This window comes from Poecilia mexicana, unplaced genomic scaffold, assembly GCF_051168715.1.
Source record: "Poecilia mexicana isolate PSO_F unplaced genomic scaffold, ASM5116871v1 scaffold_19, whole genome shotgun sequence".
Lineage (NCBI taxonomy): Eukaryota > Metazoa > Chordata > Actinopteri > Cyprinodontiformes > Poeciliidae > Poecilia > Poecilia mexicana.
The window spans coordinates 23,806,606-23,831,927 of record NW_028263388.1 but is presented as its reverse complement, the minus strand read 5'-3'; the positions used below and the strand labels follow the sequence as shown (position 1 = coordinate 23,831,927).

General features: G+C 36.7%; 3 protein-coding genes across 4 annotated transcripts in view; 2 read left to right on the top strand and 1 right to left on the bottom strand.

Moving 5' to 3' along the window:
- Positions 1–25,122, top strand: part of LOC148153752 (ADP-ribosylhydrolase ARH1-like) — a 49,790-nt gene extending 24,668 nt beyond the window's left edge. The window contains exons 1-8 of one of the 2 annotated variants that reach the window (XM_088016397.1): positions 17,432–17,539; positions 18,725–18,845; positions 19,944–20,052; positions 20,909–21,007; positions 21,079–21,184; positions 21,847–22,113; positions 22,963–23,177; positions 23,534–25,122. In XM_088016397.1, the coding sequence (XP_087872523.1) occupies positions 17,532–17,539; positions 18,725–18,845; positions 19,944–20,052; positions 20,909–21,007; positions 21,079–21,184; positions 21,847–22,113; positions 22,963–23,177; positions 23,534–23,682 (1,074 nt within the window). In that variant the 5' untranslated portion in view covers positions 17,432–17,531 and the 3' untranslated portion in view covers positions 23,683–25,122. Of the gene's footprint in view, positions 1–17,431; positions 17,540–18,724; positions 18,846–19,943; positions 20,053–20,908; positions 21,008–21,078; positions 21,185–21,846; positions 22,114–22,962; positions 23,178–23,533 lie in introns of those variants that run through there. The other variant, XM_088016398.1, reaches the window with a different exon arrangement.
- On the bottom strand, positions 714–8,774 carry LOC148153754 (uncharacterized). Its single transcript, XM_088016394.1, has 9 exons — positions 8,586–8,774; positions 4,493–7,394; positions 4,345–4,378; positions 3,286–3,417; positions 2,254–2,343; positions 1,744–1,857; positions 1,550–1,660; positions 904–954; positions 714–788 (listed from the first exon to the last, which is right to left on the bottom strand). The coding sequence occupies exons 2-9, from the start codon at positions 7,256–7,258 to the stop codon at positions 754–756; spliced, it is 3,333 nt and encodes a 1,110-aa protein (XP_087872520.1). The 5' UTR covers positions 7,259–7,394; positions 8,586–8,774; the 3' UTR covers positions 714–753.
- Positions 9,681–16,962, top strand: LOC148153753 (uncharacterized). The gene is made up of 8 exons (XM_088016395.1): positions 9,681–9,876; positions 11,073–12,849; positions 12,964–12,997; positions 13,893–14,024; positions 14,971–15,060; positions 15,458–15,571; positions 15,655–15,765; positions 16,364–16,962. Exons 2-8 carry the CDS (start codon positions 11,209–11,211, stop codon positions 16,456–16,458), a joined length of 2,217 nt encoding a protein of 738 aa, XP_087872521.1. The 5' UTR covers positions 9,681–9,876; positions 11,073–11,208; the 3' UTR covers positions 16,459–16,962.
- Positions 25,123–25,322: the final 200 nt, after the last annotated feature.

The following is a 25,322-nucleotide window of genomic DNA, read 5'->3' as shown; positions in this document are numbered from 1 at the left end:
TAAATTAAAAGTGTTAAAATCTGCAACAGAACATTATCTATTGTATTCGGAGTTTAAGAAAACTCAATTTAAGTACTACACCTTGACGCTGATTTTTTTAAGAGGTTCAAATTAATGTGAAGTAGATGCTTTTGAAATCTGCAAGACAACTCAAATAATCACCTATTTTTAACATCCCAAATTTTTATTTATAAATAATTCTCTACACTGTATGTAGAGAAATAAATAGTTCAGACTTAGCTTATACGATTCCAGTGACGGAAAAATATATTTATTGATGTAAATGAAATTAAAAAAACAAAACAAAACTCATTAATCAAAACATTAAAAAAAAACGAAACAAGAACTTTCAAACCTGAAAAAATGCTCTTTATTTTTTAAATTAGCAGTTTCTAATTTCCATAAATACAAAAAAGTCTGAGTTGGCCTAATTCTGCAAGTATGTATTGTTCTTTCCTCTGAAGTCAATACTTTAGTGTTGATATTACATGGAAGATTATTTTGAGTTTTCAAAAAATAAAGCTCACCAGCACAATGTTATAGATCAATATTCAGTTTAAGAAGTGAAAGTTGCAGATGCCCACTTCACTTACAAGAAAAAAAATTAAGACTTTGTAAATCTTTAAACTGTTTAAAAAAAACAAACATCATGTCTTTCAGTTAATCATAGAAATATGTTTATTTTATAAATCCACATTTAATCAAAAGCAACAACAAGTTTAAGAACTTTATTTTTTAAAACTATGGAAATCTTCAGCCGTTCAGTGGTATTTTATGCTTGCGAAGCACTGTAGGGAAAAAATAAATAAAAACATTAACATTTAAAACAAATGAGTAATTAACATTGTTGATTATTAACTTAGAAAAATGTTTTAAATCTCCCACAGAGTAAAATGACGCTACCTTCCTTTAACCTTTCTACTTCTTGCAACAGATGTTCACATTTGGTACAACCTGGAGTCAAGAGAAAGGAGACAAAATAAAAAATATTTTTCTGTCAGAAAATTCCTCGCATTAATGAAGTTGGAGTAGTGATTTAGTAGAGGATGCTGACAATTAGATTTTTAGGAAAATTCAGTTTCCACACATTCTTCAAATTAGTTAAATTTTCCAGAATCAACTTTTCAGAGTTCTCAGTATATTGTAGGAGACACATGATCAATATCAATTGATGATACGCCTGATATAATGCTCAATTTTGCTGAACTAAAATCCATGCAAAGCATTCTGGGAGATGTAGGCAGAGGAAGCTGCTCAACCACTGACTGTATTATTACTGTGTTTGAGAGTTTTTTTTTTATTTCAGGTTTCTTCCATAAACGAGATCTAAGATCTCAGTGAGACAACCTGCATATATAAAAGTGAAATAAAACAAAAATATCTGGTTTTATTGTACAGTATTTGCTTCACCATCACCAGGTGACATTAAGAAACCTGAAATGAAATCCAAACAGAAATGTTCACATTCTTCATATGGTTTACATGGAGTGGACATGTGACAACCAGGAGTTATCCATAAATAAATTAAATTATATTTTGGTCTTCTTACCCTGGCTTTGCGGTTTAACATGGTTAGCTCTGGGATTGGCAGCCGGCAGTTTTAAGCCCTTCCCCCTGCTGATGACATCATATGATGCTGCTGTTTTAGCAGCTGCAGCATCTGAAAGTTGGAGAAGAGAAACGGCTCAGATTGTTAAATCTACTCTGTTGCTGCTTGTTGTGCATCAGAACCAAGTTACCGACCAGTTCTGGAGGATTTATCAGGGGCAGATCTGTGGCCGGCTGTTGGCCGTTTCCCTGGTTTCACCCCGCTGGCGGCGCCGCCGACGGATGCGGGAGCTTCAGTTGTGCTGGCATCTAAAAGGATTAGTGAGAATAACTTTTACTCATTTATCAGCTTCAGTGAGAATGTGGAAATTAGTTTCCCTAAAAACAATAGTCAAGATTTGTGAATACAAGATTTTTTTTCTGGCAGTTTCTTTGCACCAAAAATATGGAACAAACTTCTGGAAAATTGTAAAACAGCCGAAACACTGAGTTCCTTTAAATCAAGACTGAAACAGCGAGAATAAATGTTACTTATTGTTGTGTTGACAAACTAGTTCAATGCACTTTAAAAATAGGAATAACCTTTTATTTGTTAAAGATGGTGCAACATATTTTATTTAAATTTGTGTCAACACCAAGTGTGACACTTTTACACAACATTTGCACAAATATCACAACGTGCTGCAGCTTTACTTCCATATTTACCCGCTTTCTTCCTCTTTGACACAGGCAAAGCGTCTCCTTTCGCCAAAGGATGCCTCTTTCCTGGTGCCATCTTCGTGACAGAGTTGGCAGCTAAATGAAGAATAAACAGACTAATTAGGAAACAAACTGCAACAGTGAGTTCTCAGTGTTTCATATGCATTCAGAGGGCTGGCTGGAACGATTAATTGGATTAATCAATTACTGAAATAATCGTCAACTAATTTAGCAAACGATTAATCTCTAACTGGAGTCTAAACCCCCCATAAAAAGTTAATAGCTAAAAAAACAAAACATATTCAGAGCAGTAATTAAGCCAAAAGGACAAAAAATATAAATACATTTTGCATAAAGGTGTAAAACAACTTTGTCAAAATTCTTTACGAAAAACTCACCAGGTTGGATTGTTTTAGCTTCATCTGGCTCAAATTCACTAAAAGAGTGCTTTATATTATTAAATTTTAGGCAATAAATGTCTATTTTCTTACTAAAAAATAATTGAATTATTTATTTGCATTTTTAATGTACTTCTAATATTGTATAGAAAAAGCTTAAGAGGTTAAATGAAAAATGTTTTTTATCTGATTGTCAGAATAATGCATAGAATAATCAATTTCTAAAATAATCAATATTTAGAACCTCTGCCACTAACATTATGAAAACCAATTTTTGTACATTTAGAATGAAAGTTGGTATTTAGGTAAAATATAAAATATCTTAAAGAAAAAAGAAGCAAAAACATTCAAAAAACAACTAATGCGAGTCTTTAGTTCTGATGGATTTTCACATTAGTTCACTTGGTGATAACAGAGTTTATTAAATCAGGAGAAAATGGTCCAATTCTGATTACAAACTAATCAACTGGTGCATCAGTGTAAAAAAACCTGCAAGCAAATAAAACAAAGGCATTAAAATCCTTATAAATCTAAAGGTTGATTAGAAAAGTCGCAGGTTTCTTTACCTGGCGTCAGTCTGCTAGGTATTTATGTTTGAGTTTTAAAGAGAAGCATGCATCCTGACCAGGTGTGAACAAACCTGCAGGTCCACTTGGTTTCTCTGTGCTGGAGCAGGGAGCTGCTCTCAGACTCAGTGTAGCCCTTGGCAAGCCAACGGGAATGCCGCTCACCTGAGGTCTCTGCAAGCCAGAGGGGGGCGGCAGCTTGGAGGCTGCAAATGGAGCAGAGGAACATTTTCAAAAATACACAAAAATGTGTAATTTTTTGCACATTTGGTCACATTGAACCCAAAAACATCTGTGTATTTTATTGGAAAGTTATGGACTGAGACAACGTGGAATATAATTGTAAAGGAGAATGAAGACAGTGCTTTCTACATTACATTTTTAAATAGCAATCCTTAACATGTAGTGCATATTTATATTCAAATTAAATTAATAAAATATGGTGCAACTATTACCTTCAGAGAGCCAGAAATTAGTAAAAAAAGTAAATAATTTGAAATAGTTTAAGTAATGTAATTTCAAAGTGCTCTATGAAAAGTAGCGACATTAATCGCAGAGTTTATTTTCTTCCTGAAGTGCCTAGTGGATCTAATTAGCAACATACCTAAATTTACACCGATGGCATCTGTCACAACAAACAATTAATTAATTGCTTGATAACTTAACAAGCTTAATAATTTCCATGCTAATGATAAATATTTTTTGAAGGGCAATTTTGTTTACACTGACGTCATAATCCATTTTATTTAAGGTTTTGGTTGTGTGTGTGTTTCTTACTGTCATTTTTATTCAATGTTTTTGGTTGTTGTATTTTATTAGTGGTATTTAAAATGTCTTCCAGTTCCAGTGTGAAGTGTTCCGTACAAAATAAAAGTTTATTAGTCTTTCATGGGGCGAACTTACATTATTTTACTTAAAAATGGTCTCACAACTACAATATTTTGGCTTATTACAATAATTTCTGGGACAATTTATCGTCCAGCAAAATCTGTTAGGGCAATGACAGCCTGCTTTATAGAACAATGTATTACTGTAAATGTATAAGAATAGGGGGGTAAAAGCAAATCAGATGTTGGTTGAATAAAATATTCAATCTGCAGAAGAATTTCTGAAAACGAAGCATCACTGCTCACCTACAGATCGCAGGTTGTACGAACTTGAGTTTTTCTGGAATACAAAGGATCACAGACGTATAAAGATACAACCATAAAGTTAAGTAAAATGATCAGATCAAAAGCAACAAAATTGCTTTATAAACTCAGCAGCACCCAATGTTTTTACCTCCTGTTCCTTTGGAGCAGCAGAACTTTTTGCAGCCTCCCCATCGGGTCTCTGTCGTTTCACCAGCAGGCCTGTTGCCGCCGCTGGTGGATTATGTTTCAACAACTCTGAGGCAATTTTGGAGGCAGGGTAAGGGATTTTAGCTGTGGGCTGCTTGAAGAATGTTTTACGATCACCAATGATGTTTGACGGTTTGATGGGGTTTGACAGCTCTATAGGTGTTTTCTGCACTGTTAGGATGTGGCCTGCCTCTCTGTTTGTCTCAGAGGGGAACAGTTTAATGCCCACCATTGGTGTAGAAGTTGCCAAGCACTGAGGTCTTAAATCCAAACTCTCATCAAAATCGGAAAGACCTGATTGTGAAAGATATATGGATGCATTGGCTGGCTGTAGAGGAGCTTCAAATGTCATGTTTAGGCTTCCATCCTTCTTGGTTTCTGGTTCTGCAGCTTCAAATGTCATGTTTAGGCTTCCATCCTTTTTGGTTTCTGGTTCTGCAGCTTCAAATGTCATGTTTGGGCTTCCATCCTTCTTGGTTTCTGGTTCTGCAGCTTCAAATGTCATGTTTAGGCATCCATTCTTCTTGGTTTCTGGTTCTGCAGCTTCAAATGTCATGTTTAGGCATCCATCCTTCTTGGTTTCTGGTTCTGCAGCTTCAAATGTCATGTTTAGGCTTCCATCATTCTTGGTTTCTGGTTCTGCAGCTTCAAATGTCATGTTTGGGCTTCCATCCTTTTTGGTTTCTGGTTCTGCATCTTCAAATGTCATGTTTGGGCTTCCATACTGCTTGGTTTCTGGTTCTGCAGCTTCAAATGTCATGTTCAGGCTTCCATCTTTCTTGGTTTCTGGTTCTGCAGCTTCAAATGTCATGTTTAGGCTTCCATCCTTCTTGGTTTCTGGTTCTGCAGCTTCAAATGTCATGTTTGGGCTTCCATCCTTTTTGGTTTCTGGTTCTGCAGCTTCAAATGTCATGTTTGGGCTTCCATCCTTCTTGGTTTCTGGTTCTGCAGCTTCAAATGTCATGTTTGGGTTTCCATCCTTCTTGGTTTCTGGTTCTGCAGCTTCAAATGTCATGTTTAGGCATCCATTCTTCTTGGTTTCTGGTTCTGCAGCTTCAAATGTCATGTTTAGGCATCCATCCTTCTTGGTTTCTGGTTCTGCAGCTTCAAATGTCATGTTTAGGCTTCCATCATTCTTGGTTTCTGGTTCTGCAGCTTCAAATGTCATGTTTGGGCTTCCATCCTTTTTGGTTTCTGGTTCTGCATCTTCAAATGTCATGTTTGGGCTTCCATACTGCTTGGTTTCTGGTTCTGCAGCTTCAAATGTCATGTTCAGGCTTCCATCTTTCTTGGTTTCTGGTTCTGCAGCTTCAAATGTCATGTTTAGGCTTCCATCCTTCTTGGTTTCTGGTTCTGCAGCTTCAAATGTCATGTTTGGGCTTCCATCCTTTTTGGTTTCTGGTTCTGCAGCTTCAAATGTCATGTTTGGGCTTCCATCCTTCTTGGTTTCTGGTTCTGCAGCTTCAAATGTCATGTTTGGGTTTCCATCCTTCTTGGTTTCTGGTTCTGCAGCTTCATTTGTTTGGAGTTTTGATGAGTTGTTTTCAGAACAGCCATCTTTAAGGGTAATTGTTGCATTTCTTGCTTTGGAAGTGGAGGAGCTGCCCAATCCGCTTTGATGACTGTCGTTTGAGCTAATTTCTGCCAAAGTGATCGTGTTTAGTTGTGAGGGAAGCTTATAATCAAATGTGCCGTTCCGGTGACCAAGAGGAGCAGCAGTTTTCTCTAAGGCAGAACCGATCTGGAGTTTAGATTTTTGAAGAACATCTCCGTCAACAGTGGCATTCTGAGCTACAGCAAATGTGGTTTCCTTTTTGTCTGAGCTGCTCTGAGGCAAATCAAAGGAAGTTTTAGAGTCGACAGAAGTTTGCTGATCTCCGCTTTCCTCGAGATCTTTTGTCTTGCTTACGTTGGTTGGTAGAAGATCTAGAATCTCGTTATTGACGAAGGAAACGGTCTGCATAGAGAGCTGCTCAACTGCTAACGTGCCTTTTGCAGACACGTCTGGTTTCAGGGTTTGTTGCGACTCCTTGTTGGTTGACTCGGTGTCACAACAGGTTGGCAGCTCTTCAGGTTTTTCTTTGGGTTCAGATTCCAACACGCGCTCAAAAGATTCATCCACCTTTGTACAAAAGCTATTTTGATGATCTGAAGTGTTTGTCTTTTTAACATAAAGCTGAGGAGTTGCATGTTGTCTTTCAGGGGAGACTGAATCATTCGTCGTCAGGTCCATCATTGAATCTGAGGTAATATCGAACAGAGTAATTTCAGGCAAGCATTCATCGTTGATCATAGAGAAATCCTTGCCATTCTTTTGTGTCCTTGAGTCTCCAGTTGATTTTTGACAATTTGCAGCATGAAAACTAGAAGGACCAGCAAGATTAGGACTGTATCGAAATTTAAAAGGCTCTGGAGATGCGCTTTTATTCCAGATATTTGGGTTTTTAAAGATTGGGCTTAGAGCATACTGGACACCTGACAGCAACGACTTTGCCTGGAAATCACGGCTTTTATTCTTTAAAGTAGGAGTGGAAGAGAAAAAAGCATTCACACCATCTTCTTGCAACTGTAAGGTGAAATTCTCAGTGTTTTCTAGCTTTGAAGAGTTATCAGCTTTAGGATCTCTAGGTGGAACATTTTCACGGCATTCATCAGCATGTGGATCCACTGTGATGTATGAGGCTCGAGTTGTTGTGGTATTAGCCATGAGAGAGCGACTCCTTTGTTTTGCTTTGAGGAAGACTGAAACAGGACTTTCCTCTTCTAAAAAAAAAACAACCAATACTAGAGAGGCTTTAAGCACATTTTCTTCAAAGTTCTCTCACAGTCTCAAAGCAGGCTCTCTGTGGAGGAAAAGAAAAAGATAAAAAAACAACAACTGTATTCCTAATTTATAACAAACATAATTCCACCATTCCACAAGTTTAATGAATAAAAAAATAGAGTTGGTGTTTGTTAATACAGTTTGATCTTATGCTGCTTCCTTTTCTTTGTATGAAAACCTGTTAGTTTTCATATTTGTACAATCAGAGGCCACTGAAGGGACTACAAAATAAAATCAAAATTATTTGCCAAAACTATGATTATATTTCAGGTGCCTTTCATTCAAATTCAGCTGGCTGATACAATATTTGGCCACACTGATTGACTTCCACTGACTTTATCTCAGACAGAGAGCTTAGGAAGCAAAATCCTAAGTCTAGGGAGAGTGAGAGAACAAAATATGGATTAGTTTAAATTAATTTTTACAACTCAGCATTACAACATTATGGTTTCCTAATATTTTTGAAACACTGAGAGCAAACAAAATTCTGATTATTCAGAGAAAACTGGCTGAGATACTCATCTTAGCCACACAAAAAATAAGCAAATGTTGTTGGCATCAGATTTTTAACCATCAGTGGAAAAAGCCATGGAAAAGTTTAACCACCTGAAGGGGTCATATTATGTTGTGGGTGTGGCGTGAATACCAAACTTTAAAAGTTGTGGCTAAACCAGTTGACCAGCTTATGCACGTCCAGACCCCTACATAAAACTTTATGGGCTAAAAGCATACAACTCGGGTCAAAGAGAGGAAAAAAGGGGGACAATTGATACCAACTTTGTCTGTCCGATGGTAAAATGTATAACTAAACATGGAGAAAACATTTCAGACGCTTTCTAAAAATAGTCAAGAAAATATATTATGTTTTGCGTAAAATCACTTGCACGTGTTCACTTGGTAAAAATGTGGTGCGACAAAAAGTGTACTTATTACCTGAATAAAGAGAATCAGTAGCGGACCTAGACGAACAACATTACAGTTTTAAACTGATGACCAGATTGAGCCGTTAACCTCTCCCTTCTTCCAGAGTCAGTAAACTTAATGAAGACGGACTCAAACGTTTGAACATAGGCAAATACATTTATAAAAGTATGACTGCTTAACTGTTGCTAAAACACTGAAAAGTAACTGAACGTACGCATTTAAAGGCTGTTGCTAATGCGCAGTAACTGTGGCAATTTCAACGAAAAATTCGCTTAAGAAAGCTTACCTTGGAGAAGACACGTCTATTTTATGTTTCAGGAGGTATTTTAACACTGTCCTGCAACTTTTAGATGTGCCTCTGATGCGCCACACCTGAATAGAATAATTAGGTCATTAGCAAGGCTCTGGAGAACTGATCTACACAAGGAGGAGGTAATTAAGCCATTTCCTTCCAGTGTTTTGTACCTGTGCCACATCTAAAAACTGCAGGACAGCGGCCCTCGAGGACTGGAGTTTGAGACCCCTATAAATATTCAAGTAAGAGTGAAAATGTTTTTGGTAAAAAGTCTGCTCAAGTACTGAGTAACTCGCCATAACTTCTGATTCAATATTGCGCAATAACATCATCAGACAGACAAAAAATTAAAAGTTATGTTTGTCTCACTTTCACATAAACTATAGGTGAGTCTCTGAATAAATATGGTGAAACTTAATTTTTTTTATTCAGTAAAATTACTCACAGTAGGTTGAGAAATGTAACTTAAGTAAGCGTTGCGATACTTCATATTAAAAGTAAAAAGTACAGTGTAGTAAAAAAGAAAGAAACAACAACTCTGTATTTGGTTTTGCTTTATTATAAATGCTAAATACCAAAAAAAGTACGTAGTATGAAAATCTCATCAATGCTTTTAGTTAGATAAAAGACCAAAACAGAGCAATATTTTTATCTAACTAAAAGCATTGATGAGATTTTCATACTACGTACTTTTTTTGGTATTTAGCATTTATAATAAAGCAAAACCAAATACAGACTTGTTGTTTCTTTCTTTTTTACTACACTGTACTTTTTACTTTTAATATGAAGTATCGCAACGCTTACTTAAGTTACATTTCTCAACCTACTGTGAGTAATTTTACTGAATAAAAAAAATTAAGTTTCACCATATTTATTTAGAGACTCACCTATAGTTTATGTGAAAGTGAGACAAACATAACTTTTAATTTTTTGTCTGTCTGATGATGTTATTGCGCAATATTGAATCAGAAGTTATGGCGAGTTACTCAGTACTTGAGCAGACTTTTTACCAAAAACATTTTCACTCTTACTTGAATATTTATAGGGGTCTCAAACTCCAGTCCTCGAGGGCCGCTGTCCTGCAGTTTTTAGATGTGGCACAGGTACAAAACACTGGAAGGAAATGGCTTAATTACCTCCTCCTTGTGTAGATCAGTTCTCCAGAGCCTTGCTAATGACCTAATTATTCTATTCAGGTGTGGCGCATCAGAGGCACATCTAAAAGTTGCAGGACAGTGTTAAAATACCTCCTGAAACATAAAATAGACGTGTCTTCTCCAAGGTAAGCTTTCTTAAGCGAATTTTTCGTTGAAATTGCCACAGTTACTGCGCATTAGCAACAGCCTTTAAATGCGTACGTTCAGTTACTTTTCAGTGTTTTAGCAACAGTTAAGCAGTCATACTTTTATAAATGTATTGGCCTATGTTCAAACGTTTGAGTCCGTCTTCATTAAGTTTACTGACTCTGGAAGAAGGGAGAGGTTAACGGCTCAATCTGGTCATCAGTTTAAAACTGTAATGTTGTTCGTCTAGGTCCGCTACTGATTCTCTTTATTCAGGTAATGAGTACACTTTTTGTCGCACCACATTTTTACCAAGTGAACACGTGCAAGTGATTTTACGCAAAACATAATATATTTTCTTGACTATTTTTAGAAAGCGTCTGAAATGTTTTCTCCATGTTTAGTTTAGTTATATATTTTGCCATCGGACAGACAAAGTTAGTATCAATTGTCCCCCTTTTTTCCTCTCTTTGACCCGAGTTGTATGCTTTTAGCCCATAAAGTTTTATGTAGGGGTCTGGACGTGCATAAGCTGGTCAACTGGTTTAGCCACAACTTTTAAAGTTTGGTATTCACGCCACACCCACAACATAATATGACCCCTTCAGGTGGTTAAACTTTTCCATGGCTTTTTCCACTGATGGTTAAAAATCTGATGCCAACAACATTTGCTTATTTTTTGTGTGGCTAAGATGAGTATCTCAGCCAGTTTTCTCTGAATAATCAGAATTTTGTTTGCTCTCAGTGTTTCAAAAATATTAGGAAACCATAATGTTGTAATGCTGAGTTGTAAAAATTAATTTAAACTAATCCATATTTTGTTCTCTCACTCTCCCTAGACTTAGGATTTTGCTTCCTAAGCTCTCTGTCTGACATAAAGTCAGTGGAAGTCAATCAGTGTGGCCAAATATTGTATCAGCCAGCTGAATTTGAATGAAAGGCACCTGAAATATAATCATAGTTTTGGCAAATAATTTTGATTTTATTTTGTAGTCCCTTCAGTGGCCTCTGATTGTACAAATATGAAAACTAACAGGTTTTCATACAAAGAAAAGGAAGCAGCATAAGATCAAACTGTATTAACAAACACCAACTCTATTTTTTTTATTCATTAAACTTGTGGAATGGTGGAATTATGTTTGTTATAAATTTGGAATACAGTTGATGATTTTTATAATTTTCTTTTCCTCTACAGAGAGCCTGCTTTGAGACTGTGAGAGAACTTTGAAGAAAATGTGCTTAAAGCCTCTCTAGTATTGGTTGGTTTTTTTTTAGAAGAGGAAAGTCCTGTTTCAGTCTTCCTCAAAGCAAAACAAAGGAGTCGCTCTCTCATGGCTAATACCACAACAACTCGAGCCTCATACATCACAGTGGATCCACATGCTGATGAATGCCGTGAAAATGTTCCACCTAGAGATCCTAAAGCTGATAACTCTTCAAAGCTAGAAAACACTGAGAATTTCACCTTACAGTTGCAAGAAGATGGTGTGAATGCTTTTGTCTCTTCCACTCCTGCTTTAAAGAATAAAAGCAGTGATTTCCAGGCAAAGTCGTTGCTGTCAGGTGTCCAGTATGCTCTAAGCCCAATCTTTAAAAACCCAAATATCTGGAATAAAAGCGCATCTCCAGAGCCTTTTAAATTTCGATACAGTCCTAATCTTGCTGGTCCTTCTAGTTTTCATGCTGCAAATTGTCAAAAATCAACTGGAGACTCAAGGACACAAAAGAATGGCAAGGATTTCTCTATGATCAACGATGAATGCTTGCCTGAAATTACTCTGTTCGATACTACCTCAGATTCAATGATGGACCTGACGACGAACGATTCGGTCTCCCCTGAAAGACAACATGCAACTCCTCAGCTTTATGTTAAAAAGACAAACACTTCAGATCATCAAAATAGCTTTTGTACAAAGGTGGATGAATCTTTTGAGCGCGTGTTGGAATCTGAACCCAAAGAAAAACCTGAAGAGCTGCCAACCTGTTGTGACACCGAGTCAACCAACAAGGAGTCACAACAAACCCTGAAACCAGACGTGTCTGCAAAAGGCACGTTAGCAGTTGAGCAGCTCTCTATGCAGACCGTTTCCTTCGTCAATAACGAGATTCTAGATCTTCTACCAACCAACGTAAGCAAGACAAAAGATCTCGAGGAAAGCGGAGATCAGCAAACTTCTGTCGACTCTAAAACTTCCTTTGATTTGCCTCAGAGCAGCTCAGACAGAAAGGAAACCACATTTGCTGTAGCTCAGAATGCCACTGTTGACGGAGATGTTCTTCAAAAATCTAAACTCCAGATCGGTTCTGCCATAGAGAAAACTCCTGCTCCTCTTGGTCACCGGAACGGCACATTTGATTATAAGCTTCCCTCACAACTAAACACGATCACTTTGGCAGAAATTAGCTCAAACGACAGTCATCAAAGCGGATTGGGCAGCTCCTCCACTTCCAAAGCAAGAAATGCAACAATTACCCTTAAAGATGGCTGTTCTGAAAACAACTCATCAAAACTCCAAACAAATGAAGCTGCAGAACCAGAAACCAAGAAGGATGGAAGCCCAAACATGACATTTGAAGCTCCTCTACAGCCAGCCAATGCATCCATATATCTTTCACAATCAGGTCTTTCCGATTTTGATGAGAGTTTGGATTTAAGACCTCAGTGCTTGGCAACTTCTACACCAATGGTGGGCATTAAACTGTTCCCCTCTGAGACAAACAGAGAGGCAGGCCACATCCTAACAGTGCAGAAAACACCTATAGAGCTGTCAAACACCATCAAACCGTCAAACATCATTGGTGATCGTAAAACATTCTTCAAGCAGCCCACAGCTAAAATCCCTTACCCTGCCTCCAAAATTGCCTCCGAGTTGAAACGTAATCCACCAGCGGCGGCAACAGGCCTGCTGGTGAAACGACAGAGACCCGATGGGGAGGCTGCGAAAAGTTCTGCTGCTCCAAAGGAACAGGAGGTAAAAACATTGGGTGCTGCTGAGTTTATAAAGCAATTTTGTTGCTTTTGATCTGATCATTTTACTTAACTTTATGGTTGTATCTTTATACGTTTGTGATCCTTTGTATTCCAGAAAAACTCAAGTTCGTACAACCTGCAATCTTTAGGTGAGCAGTGATGCTTCGTTTTCAGAAATTCTTCTGCAGATTGAATATTTTATTCAACCAACATCTGATTTGCTTTTACCCCCCTATTCTTATACATTTACAGTAATACATTGTTCTATAAAGCAGGCTGTCATTGCCCTAACAGATTTTGCTGGACGATAAATTGTCCCAGAAATTATTGTAGTTGTGAGACCATTTTTAAGTAAAATAATGTAAGTTCGCCCCCTGAAAGACTAATAAACTTTTATTTTGTGCGGAACACTTCACACTGGAACTGGAAGACATTTAAAATACAACAACCAAAAACATTGAATAAAAATGACAGTAAGAAACACACACACAACCAAAACCTTAAATAAAATGGATTATGACGTCAGTGTAAACAAAATTGCCCTTCAAAAAATATTTATCATTAGCATGGAAATTATCAAGCTTGTTAAGTTATCAAGCAATTAATTAATTGTTTGTTGTGACAGATGCCATCGGTGTAAATTTAGGTATGTTGCTAATTAGATCCACTAGGCACTTCAGGAAGAAAATAAACTCTGCGATTAATGTCACTACTTTTCATAGAGCACTTTGAAATTACATTACTTAAACTATTTCAAATTATTTACTTTTTTTACTAATTTCTGGCTCTCTGAAGGTAATAGTTGCACCATATTTTATTAATTTAATTTGAATATAAATATGCACTACATGTTAAGGATTGCTATTTAAAAATGTAATGTAGAAAGCACCGTCTTCATTCTCCTTTACAATTATATTCCACGTTGTCTCAGTCCATAACTTTCCAATAAAATACACAGATGTTTTTGGGTTCAATGTGACCAAATGTGCAAAAAATTACACATTTTTGTGTATTTTTGAAAATGTTCCTCTGCTCCATTTGCAGCCTCCAAGCTGCCGCCCCCCTCTGGCTTGCAGAGACCTCAGGTGAGCGGCATTCCCGTTGGCTTGCCAAGGGCTACACTGAGTCTGAGAGCAGCTCCCTGCTCAGGCACAGAGAAACCAAGTGGACCTGCAGGTTTGTTCACACCTGGTCAGGATGCATGCTTCTCTTTGTTTAAAACTCAAACATAAATACCTAGCAGACTGACGCCAGGTAAAGAAACCTGCGACTTTTCTAATCAACCTTTAGATTTATAAGGATTTTAATGCCTTTGTTTTATTTGCTTGCAGGTTTTTTTACACTGATGTACCAGTTGATTAGTTTGTAATCAGAATTGGACCATTTTCTCCTGATTTAATAAACTCTGTTATCACCAAGTGAACTAATGTGAAAATCCATCAGAACTAAAGACTCGCATTAGTTGTTTTTTGAATGTTTTTGCTTCTTTTTTCTTTAAGATATTTTATATTTTACCTAAATACCAACTTTCATTCTAAATGTACAAAAATTGGTTTTCATAATGTTAGTGGCAGAGGTTCTAAATATTGATTATTTTAGAAATTGATTATTCTATGCATTATTCTGACAATCAGATAAAAAACATTTTTCATTTAACCTCTTAAGCTTTTTCTATACAATATTAGAAGTACATTAAAAATGCAAATAAATAATTCAATTATTTTTTAGTAAGAAAATAGACATTTATTGCCTAAAATTTAATAATATAAAGCACTCTTTTAGTGAATTTGAGCCAGATGAAGCTAAAACAATCCAACCTGGTGAGTTTTTCGTAAAGAATTTTGACAAAGTTGTTTTACACCTTTATGCAAAATGTATTTATATTTTTTGTCCTTTTGGCTTAATTACTGCTCTGAATATGTTTTGTTTTTTTAGCTATTAACTTTTTATGGGGGGTTTAGACTCCAGTTAGAGATTAATCGTTTGCTAAATTAGTTGACGATTATTTTAGTAATTGATTAATCCAATTAATCGTTCCAGCCAGCCCTCTGAATGCATATGAAACACTGAGAACTCACTGTTGCAGTTTGTTTCCTAATTAGTCTGTTTATTCTTCATTTAGCTGCCAACTCTGTCACGAAGATGGCACCAGGAAAGAGGCATCCTTTGGCGAAAGGAGACGCTTTGCCTGTGTCAAAGAGGAAGAAAGCGGGTAAATATGGAAGTAAAGCTGCAGCACGTTGTGATATTTATGCAAATGTTGTGTAAAAGTGTCACACTTGGTGTTGACACAAATTTAAATAAAAATGTGTTGCACCATCTTTAACAAATAAAAGGTTATTCCTATTTTTAAAGTGCATTGAACTAGTTTGTCAACACAACAATAAGTAACATTTATTCTCGCTGTTTCAGTCTTGATTTAAAGGAACTCAGTGTTTCGGCTGTTTTACAATTTTCCAGAAGTTTGTTCCATATTTTTGGTGCAAAGAAACTGCCAGAAAAAAAATCTTGTATTCACAAATCTTGACTATTGTTTTTAGGGAAACTAATTTCCACATTCTCACTGAAGCTGATAAATGAGTAAAAGTTATTCTCACTAATCCTTTTAGATGCCAGCACAACTGAAGCTCCCGCATCCGTCGGCGGCGCCGCCAGCGGGGTGAAACCAGGGAAACGGCCAACAGCCGGCCACAGATCTGCCCCTGATAAATCCTCCAGAACTGGTCGGTAACTTGGTTCTGATGCACAACAAGCAGCAACAGAGTAGATTTAACAATCTGAGCCGTTTCTCTTCTCCAACTTTCAGATGCTGCAGCTGCTAAAACAGCAGCATCATATGATGTCATCAGCAGGGGGAAGGGCTTAAAACTGCCGGCTGCCAATCCCAGAGCTAACCATGTTAAACCGCAAAGCCAGGGTAAGAAGACCAAAATATAATTTAATTTATTTATGGATAACTCCTGGTTGTCACATGTTCACTCCATGTAAACCATATGAAGAATGTGAACATTTCTGTTTGGATTTCATTTCAGGTTTCTTAATGTCACCTGGTGATGGTGAAGCAAATACTGTACAATAAAACCAGATATTTTTGTTTTATTTCACTTTTATATATGCAGGTTGTCTCACTGAGATCTTAGATCTCGTTTATGGAAGAAACCTGAAATAAAAAAAAACCTCTCAAACACAGTAATAATACAGTCAGTGGTTGAGCAGCTTCCTCTGCCTACATCTCCCAGAATGCTTTGCATGGATTTTAGTTCAGCAAAATTATTGAGCATTATATCAGACGTATCATCAATTGATATTGATCATGTGTCTCCTACAATATACTGAGAACTCTGAAAAGTTGATTCTGGAAAATTTAACTAATTTGAAGAATGTGTGGAAACTGAATTTTCCTAAAAATCTAATTGTCAGCATCCTCTACTAAATCACTACTCCAACTTCATTAATGCGAGAAATTTTCTGACAGAAAAATATTTTTTATTTTGTCTCCTTTCTCTTGACTCCAGGTTGTACCAAATGTGAACATCTGTTGCAAGAAGTGGAAAGGTTAAAGGAAGGTAGCGTCATTTTACTCTGTGGGAGATTTAAAAAATTTTTCTAAGTTAATAATCAACAATGTTAATTACTCATTTGTTTTAAATGTTAATATGTTTTTATTTATTTTTTCCCTACAGTGCTTCGCAAGCAAAAATACCACTGAACGGCTGAAGATTTCTATAGTTTTAAAAAATAGTTCTTAAACTTTTTGTTATTAAATGTGAATTTATTAAATAAACATATTTCTATGATTAACTGAAAGACATGATGTTTGTTTTTTTTAAACAGTTTAAAGATTTACAAAGTCTTAATTTTTTTTCTTGTAAGTGAAGTGGGCATCTGCAACTTTCACTTCTTAAACTGAATATTGATCTATAACATTGTGCTGGTGAGCTTTATTTTTTGAAAACTGAAAATAATCTTCCATGTAATATCAACACTAAAGTATTGACTTCAGAGGAAAGAACAATACATACTTGCAGAATTAGGCCAACTCAGACTTTTTTGTATTTATGGAAATTAGAAACTGCTAATTTAAAAAATAAAGAGCATTTTTTCAGGTTTGAAAGTTCTTGTTTCTTTTTTTTTTAATGTTTTGATTAATGAGTTGTTGTTTTTTTTTTTTATTTCATTTACATCAATAAATATATTTTTCCGTCACTGGAATCGTATAAGCTAAGTCTGAACTATTTATTTCTCTAGATACAGTGTAGAGAATTATTTATAAATAAAAATTTGGGATGTTAAAAATAGGTGATTATTTGTTTGAGTTGTCTTGCAGATTTCAAAAGCATCTACTTCACATTAATTTGAACCTCTTAAAAAAATCAGCGTTGAGTTTTCTTAAACTCCGAATACAATAGATAATGTTCTGTTGCAGATTTTAACATTTTTAATTTAATTTTAGTTTCTAAAGTGAATGTACTTGCATTAAATTATGAGGGTTCAATTGTATTTATTTTTATTTAATTATTTCGTTTGTTTGGCTCAAGCATCATTCCGGTCCGTACTCCTAACCAGTTGGTGGCGGTAATGCACCACATTGTTGAGAACCACCAAAATAAACGTCGAAGAAGAAACGGCATAGAGGAGGAAGAAGTGCTGGCTCTACCTCATTTTAAAGAACCGTTTTCGGCAATGGACGGGTAAGAGTTTTACATTAGTGAGGAAATATGGCCGCGGAGTAAATGTTTTTGTACTTGAAGGCTTAACCTCCCCATTGTCGGGCAATGGTTAACATAATCTTCCGATGTGAATGCATCCAAAATAAAGCGTGGTTTAAAACCAATCATATTGTATTTAGTCCATCTAAAATAATTTTAAAAAGGTAAGATTCTTTAACAACGAGCAATAATCGCCTCAGGGGTCAGGGTGTGAAAAGTGTAACAGTTGCAACAACAATATGCTGTACTTTGATTTTAATTGATTGGGCTGTCAGTATATTCATAGAAGACGCCATCGTGCGGAAAAGTGAAACCTATTGTAACTTGTGGCTGATTTATTTTAACCCCAAACTGGAAGTGCAGAAAATATTGAATAAATTCACCCAGCGGCGGATTTAGAAACTGGTGAGGTAAGGGTTTCAATGCTCCTCTGTGAAAAACAAAATGTCAACAAAAGCACGCCAAAAAGGTATTTATAGTCCCACTGTCTCTTGGAAGTTTTATGTACAAATGCCATTTAGTTATTTCATAATTATATTATTTGCGTTGTTCAAATAAATAATTTATTTCAATAAACATTTATTTGAAAAACAAATGACAATTTGCAAGCACATTTCTACCTTTTTCAGTCTGAAGATATTTCTAATTATTAAATCAGGTAAAACAGTTATTACCTGAGCAGTTTCTTTCTATATTTTACTTTAACTTCTTGGACTACTACTTTTTAATTTTACTTATGTGAAAATAAGCCAAAGTATTGGTACCTTTACTCAAAGACAATTTGTTTGGATATCTACTGCTGTCAGATTGACTTCAAATTAAATATTGCTGAATCAATATTTAATTTGAAGGCTTTCAGACAAAAAAAAGTTTTTTATGAGGATAATTTTGAGGATGTAAAATTTGTGGGGATGGCAAGTCTCTACTGCACTAAACGAACCTGAAGTTGGCTTCCGATTTGGGAATTGCCCTCTATCGAGTTTTATTGAAAATTCACAAATCAATTTAAGCTTTCATAAATCATAGACTGACCATTGGTGTGAATCTGTAAATAAAACAAGAAACAGTTCTGAATAATTGTGCTCCTCTGGTGTCACGAGTCACATTTATGGTCCAGCAACCCACCTGAAATATAACCTGGAGTGTTTAATCTTTTTGTGTCTGCAGACTTGAACCTGTTACAGTGGAGCATTATAAGGCAGCCATGGTGCTCAGTGGTGCCGGTGATGCTCTGGGCTACAGGGGCGGGACATGGGAGTTTAATTATGTTGGACCAAACATTCACCAGGTCAGTGAACCATTATAACCACCAGCCTAATGGTTTTAGGTACGGATGGCATGTTACTTTCAGTTAATTGTGGATTAATGCCTATTAGGTTAAAATTACTTTCAAAATTACTATTAACACCTCTTACGCCTGTTTTTAGTGTTGTAGTTTGGCCGCCATCCAGCAGAGGGGGCCGCTGGCCATCCTTAATTGAGCGGAGCCATTAATGCAGAATCAAAGATGTCGGCCATACCGGGAGGATTGTTCTGTTTGGGAATCAATATGTACTTTATGCGGTTCTGTTTTTAAATATAAACACCGACAAGCTCCTTAAGTAACCACATTAATCGCCTCATTCAGTCGATCTGCATGACGAAGCAACGCCAACTTCAAAAATTACTGATGTGCTATGAAGGCGAGGTTGTAACGACAGAAAAGCGGAGGATACAGAAAACATGTAGCGTGATAGAGGAAAGGGGATGGTTGAGTTTGAGGAGCGATGTGCACGACGGGGTTTTAGGGTCACTGTAGATAAGAAAAAAAAAAGACTAAATCTCCACCAAAAACTAAAAATTCTGAGATTCATTTCAGAAAATATTTTTTTAAAAAGGAGAGAGAAACTTCTGAACTCCAAAAATCAAAAATTAGCTTGAAATACTCTAAAATGTTCAGATTAATCTCCAAAATTTTCTAGAAAATGTTCGCACTCATGGCCAACAAAATTCCATCACTTCAAAATTCAAAAATACTTTATTAATCCTGAAAGGAAATTAAATGTTGTTGTAACTCATTAATTTAGGTTCTTCAAAGAGTTATAATTATATTTTAAATATAACTCTGCAGTGGTCTGCACTACACTGAATCTGAAGAAGCCTCTAACTGAAAATGCTGTGCTTTCCCAAGACAGTCTCATGAAGAGGATGGTCAGGATTTGATTTATGAAAAGCACAGCTGAGATCCTGGGGTTCCCAAACCAGAAACCTTGACATTCAGACTGGATGTAGAGCTGGAAATTTTAGAAAAATACATCAAGTTTAATTTTGAGTTGTGGCAAGTGAATCATAAAATACTTCAGGAAGTAGATGACAGGTGTTTTTGATTATTTTTCCTCATCTTTAGGAGCTGCAGGAGCTTGGTGGGTTGAAAAAAATCACTGTCCAGCTTCCTGGATGGCCGGTGAGCGACGACACAGTTCTGCATCTTGCAACAGCTGAAGCTCTGATAACAGGCGAGTTATCAGAAAACCCAGTCAAATATGTTATTTTGCTGACTGACTGCACCCCACCTTCTTCTAGATCTCCAGCCAAATCTAATTTAACTTTTGCCTTGATTTTCTGTCCTATTAACTCTGTATAACAGAACAATGGATACTGGAAATTGAACTTTTCTCTGATAATATTGACTTCGTGTCCAGATAATTACATTTTTTTTAAAGGGAACCTACTATGCAAAATTTACATTTTTAATGCATTTATACTTTATTTTTAAATACTCAGCTGTTTTTGTTGCAATAAGTTCATATTTTTGGTGTCTGGAAAATGAGTCACTTCAGAAATCGCCCGAATGGAATGTCATATTTGAGATGCACTGCACCGTTACCTAGCAACCCTCACAGAGTTCCAGTCGTCACCTAGCAACCCAAACTGAGCTCCAGCACCTTTGATTAGCTGGTTTTACCACTGTATGATGGAAAAGACAATTGTTTTGTTGTTGGCTTACCATCTAGAAACCACTTGCTGCATTCTTGTTGGTTGTGTAGGAGGCTCTACTTCTACTTTTCAAGGATGCACAGTTGGCTGCACATCTGTTTGCAGCCATTTTCACATGCAAATGTAAACATTGAGTTTGGCAGTGTGACCAGCATCAGCTTTTTTGGATGTATAGTGACAAGAGGCATTAGATCAGCTCCTTCTGAAAGGAACTTAAAATAGGCAGAAGTGAGGAGACTAAAATCAAATTATCTAAGAATGATTTTGTGTAAAAAAATGTAGTGAACCTGTTTTGCATAGCTCACAGACCTATCCTAAGCATAATAGTTCACCTCTACTGACTTCAAATTGAGCAAACGTTTGTGTTCCGTGCAGGAAAGACCGAGGAGAAGCTTCTGGATGAAGTGGCGTTTTGTTATGTGAAGGGGATGAAAGACATGAGTGGAAGAGCTCCTGGAAATACAACCGCTTTTAGTAGGTTTTAATCATTAAATTATATCATGTCCACTTGTAGCAGAGATATTTAGAAGTGAATATACTCTTAGATGTTGACAGACTGAAGCCTGGACAGAAAGGGGGCTGCAGAGTGCCGTATAACAGCCGGGGTGCCGGCTGTGGAGCGGCCATGAGGGCCATGTGCATCGGCCTAAGGTAAGACAAACCTCCGGGACCTTTGGGCTTTAAAGAGTTTGTGTATCTAAAGTCTTCCAACACAGGATAATTAGGCAAGTGGATGTCTGGTTTTGACAAAATATTTCAGGTTTCAGGAAGCTGAATTGTACAAGAAAAGTAATTTGCTATCCTTGAAAAGGCTTGGATTCCTGTTAGGTGATTTTTTTTTATTATTATTATTTCTGTATAAAGTCTTTGAATGTTTGATATTCAAACTGCACAGTTTTACAATAAAGTGCAAACAAATGTTTGTTTAAAAGCTTTCATTTGGAAAACATAATTTACAGTTGAAACCAGATATGTTCATACACCTAATAAGAAGACACATTTATTTTCTGTGTGTAAATTAAATTAGACCTCTCTGTTTTATGTCAATTATAATTTCCAAAATTGTTTCTATTTGCTAAAATATGCAAAATGCTGCTGGAAAAGATTTAAAACTTGTCTTGAAAAGGCTTGAAAAGTGATTGAATTTTACTGTGGAAAAAGTGTAAAAACGATGCGTGTCTGTCGTTGAATCACAGAACCAGTTTGTTTTTGAGGTCACACTGGAGCGATTTCAAAACACTTTTAGGTTCACTTTTGAGATCCGTGACATATCCTCACCAATAAACCGCGATTCTGCTTTATTTTACCTCCAGGTATCCAAACCCTGACCAGCTTCCTTCTCTGGTGTTTGTCGCCGTGGAGACGGGCAGGATGACTCACCATCACCCAATCGGTTTCCTGGGATCCGTTGCGTCGGCGCTTTTTGCCTCCTACGCCATCCAGCGGCGGCCGCTTGAATCCTGGGGTGTGGGTCTGCTGGAAGAGGCCTGTCCCATAGCCAAGAAGGTTATTACAGACAGCGGCTTCGCTGTGGAGGAGAATCTGAAGGATTGGGACTCCTTCTCCAAGCACTGGAAGCGGTACAAGCTGCTGAATTCAGTTTTATATTGTTATGAGGCTGTGCTGATGTTCGATTCAATTACGATTAGATTAAAACTCGTTCCATACGACTCAGTGTTGTAGTTTTACCGCCATCCAACAGAGGGCGCCGCTGGTCATCTTTAAGCGGAGCTGGTACAAGATGGCGGAGGCATACTAGGACATTAGGGAAACGGTCCGAACAGAGTCCAGTGTGGCATGTAAAATGCACTTTATTCAGTTCTTTTCTGAAATATAAACTATTGACAGGCTCCTTAAGTTGTCTAGAAATATAAATACCGGACAAACTAATCAAGTTTCTCCTTAATGGCGCTTATTAAGCCGAGCTGCACAACGGGACAGCCGCAACGTCTCATTAAAAAGTTATTTTGCTGCTAAGGCGTATAATGACAGAAAAGCTTAAGGTATTAGGCAGAAAAATTGTATCGTGATGGAAAAAGTCATTAAAATGTCTCACTTTGTGGGGCATTAAATGTTTCAAATATTTAATTTTAACCTTTTTATTTTTCTATTCAGTAATCTAAGAGGTTCTTGTTTTGCTACGTTTTATAAATATGTTTAAGTTTAATAATTTTCTGTTTATTCGGTCAGTATGGAATAAAGATGGCAAAATTGCTAATCTATAATGATATGCTTCTTTAAAAAAATCTGTATATTATGAAAAATCGAGCCATTATGGAAAAATGGTCGAACTTGATACTCGAGCAAACAAGACAAAATGGCTGCTTATGAAGTAGATAAGATTAATCCATAATTTGCATCCCATGTTTGAATATAATTGATTCTTAACTGGGTTGTAAACATCAGTGAGCTTTTCCCTCTGACCTCAGGTACCTGGATCTGCGGGGAATCTCTGACGGAAAGAGGCCGGTGACCTGGCCCGACCCCTACGGTGTGGCTGAGAGGGATGAGGCCTATAAGAGCTTCAGTCTGTCTGGCTGGGGTGGATCCTGTGGCCACGATGCTCCCATGATAGCACTGGATGCCTTACTGGGCGCCGGTTCAGACTGGGAGGAGCTGATGAACAGAGCTGCTTTCCATGGAGGTCAGAGGTTCAAACAAGAAACGTCTCTTTTGTGTATTAATACCAGCTTTAAAGGAGTCAATTAAACAGATTTTAAACCTCTAGTCCTCTGCAAGAGAGTATTGTTTCACTCTTTGCTTTATTAGCTCAGGGATCAGAGGTTTGAGACTTGGACACAAATGGCTGTTTGAACATGGACAAAACTGATTTTGGCCATGCTGAAACTGGTAGAATCTGGAATCAGTGAGGTTGATTCATCCAATTTTGTTGCATGTTTCTTCCTCTAACACTGTCAGATTTTACATTATTTCACATGAAGACATGAGGATGATTTAAACATGTTTTTTATGGCGTTATACCTTTGTGGTTTTGTCCAGGTGACAACGACAGCACAGCGGTGATCGCCTGCTGCTGCTGGGGTCTTCTCTACGGCACCAAAGGGGTTCCTAAATGCAACTACTCCAAACTGGAATACCGGGATCGTCTGGAGCACTGCGCTAAGAAGCTTTACGCTTTATCTCACTAAAAACACATGTTTCTATTCTATCTCTATTTTTGGTGCCTTAAATCAGTTCTGAAGTGGTAGATATCTGAAGTCTATAAAAATATATACAATATAAAAATAGTAAATGCATTATGCTCTGATTGCATGGGGATGATTAGGTATAGGTTATATACTATATAAATCAAAGCTTCTACATGTGAAGAAATGTGTCATAACCACTACAAAAAACCCACACCACTGATTTTATTTTCCTCTGGATTCATAAATGAGTTCAGATGTTTGAAGCAGAAACCAGAACCACTTAATCTGTGATCAACTCAGTCAGAATCTCCTCAGCGTTAACGTATCGCTCCACCAGAGGGCGCTGAGCTGTGATGGGAAATGAAAAAACAGATTAAAGATTTTCAGAAATGCTTACTTGGATGTTGATGGTGCCATTTAAGAAACTGTCGTGATGTTTTCACTCCTCGCTGTCCTGAGAAACCGAGGAAGAGGATTGCAGCATAAATGTTTGAAATATGGTTTAAAAATGTTATATTTTATTTATGTTTTGCCTCATGATGGTCAAATTTATAGAGAGTTTGGAGCGTATAAAGTGAATTATCCAGTGTGGGGGGATTAGCTTAGAGACCTAGTAAACCGGGACCCTTGAAAGTTCAGTCTGCCTGTAATGAACCATTGTCAGGAAGTGACCGATTGTGTTTAAAAACTGAAACTATAAACACTTTAATTCTAGCAGCTTGCACAAAGACCAGAAATACTTAATCTGCACTGTTTATTTTTAGTTTAGAAATGCTTTCAAATAAGTAATTCACCTAAAAATATATATTTTTTTATATTTTGTTTCGTTCTACAAACTTTGACTTTTTCAGCTCTACGATACATTAACAATTGAAAGTTTATTCCTAACTAATTAAGATTAGTGGTATAATTTATAGCAAAAATTTACCTTAGAAATTAAATCTATGGAAATGGAAATTACCTCAAAATTAACATTATTTTTTTTTATAATTTCACTCCGTTACTATCACTTTTTTCACATGCTGTTGCTGCTTTCTGCTCTTGTCGTTTTAATGATGCTGCTGATTTTTTGATACTAACTTTATTTTTTTACGATGCTGAGAGACACCCATGACTTTTAGACCAACTCTTGTGCATTCACTCTAACACTGTATCTGGGGCAAAATTATCTTCATTTGCCTTGATATAAACTCAAACAGCTGGGAATTAATCACGAAGAACCTTGTTATCCTGTAGTGATAATTGACTGTTTTATTGCATCGGCCAAATGGCTGCAAAAATATCTTTCAGTCGGATTGACTAAACCTTTCAGAATGACTGCAATATTGGCTCTTAGGGACGAAAGATGGGAATGTATAAAAGCTACATGAATACCAGTGAAGTGTTGACAGGATGGAAGAATTTTTGTTCTATGCAAATAAACTGAATTCAACTCCCTTATATTTCTTGACTTCATCTTTGTCACTAAGCTGAAAGTAGACTCTCTTTTCTTATCACCCACTTAAATGCAGATTACTACAGCAACCAGAGATGGGAGGAGTACCAAAAAATGACATTAAAGTAAGAGTAGCACTACTTCCAACATACTTTTACTCAAGTAAAAGTAAAAAGTAGCTGTACAAGAAATTACTCAAAAGTAA

Excerpts from the sequence above, each read along its gene's own strand:
- LOC148153753 (XM_088016395.1), top strand. The coding sequence starts at position 11,209 with ATGGCTAATACCACAACAACTCGAGCCTCATACATCACAGTGGATCCA. Across the intron at positions 12,998-13,892 it reads GTACAACCTGCAATCTTTAG|CCTCCAAGCTGCCGCCCCCC; the intron begins GTGAGCAGTGAT and ends CTCCATTTGCAG. Across the intron at positions 15,572-15,654 it reads TGATAAATCCTCCAGAACTG|ATGCTGCAGCTGCTAAAACA; the intron begins GTCGGTAACTTG and ends TCCAACTTTCAG.
- LOC148153754 (XM_088016394.1), bottom strand. The coding sequence starts at position 7,258 with ATGGCTAATACCACAACAACTCGAGCCTCATACATCACAGTGGATCCA. Across the intron at positions 1,858-2,253 it reads GTCAAAGAGGAAGAAAGCGG|ATGCCAGCACAACTGAAGCT; the intron begins GTAAATATGGAA and ends TAATCCTTTTAG. Across the intron at positions 1,661-1,743 it reads TGATAAATCCTCCAGAACTG|ATGCTGCAGCTGCTAAAACA; the intron begins GTCGGTAACTTG and ends TCCAACTTTCAG.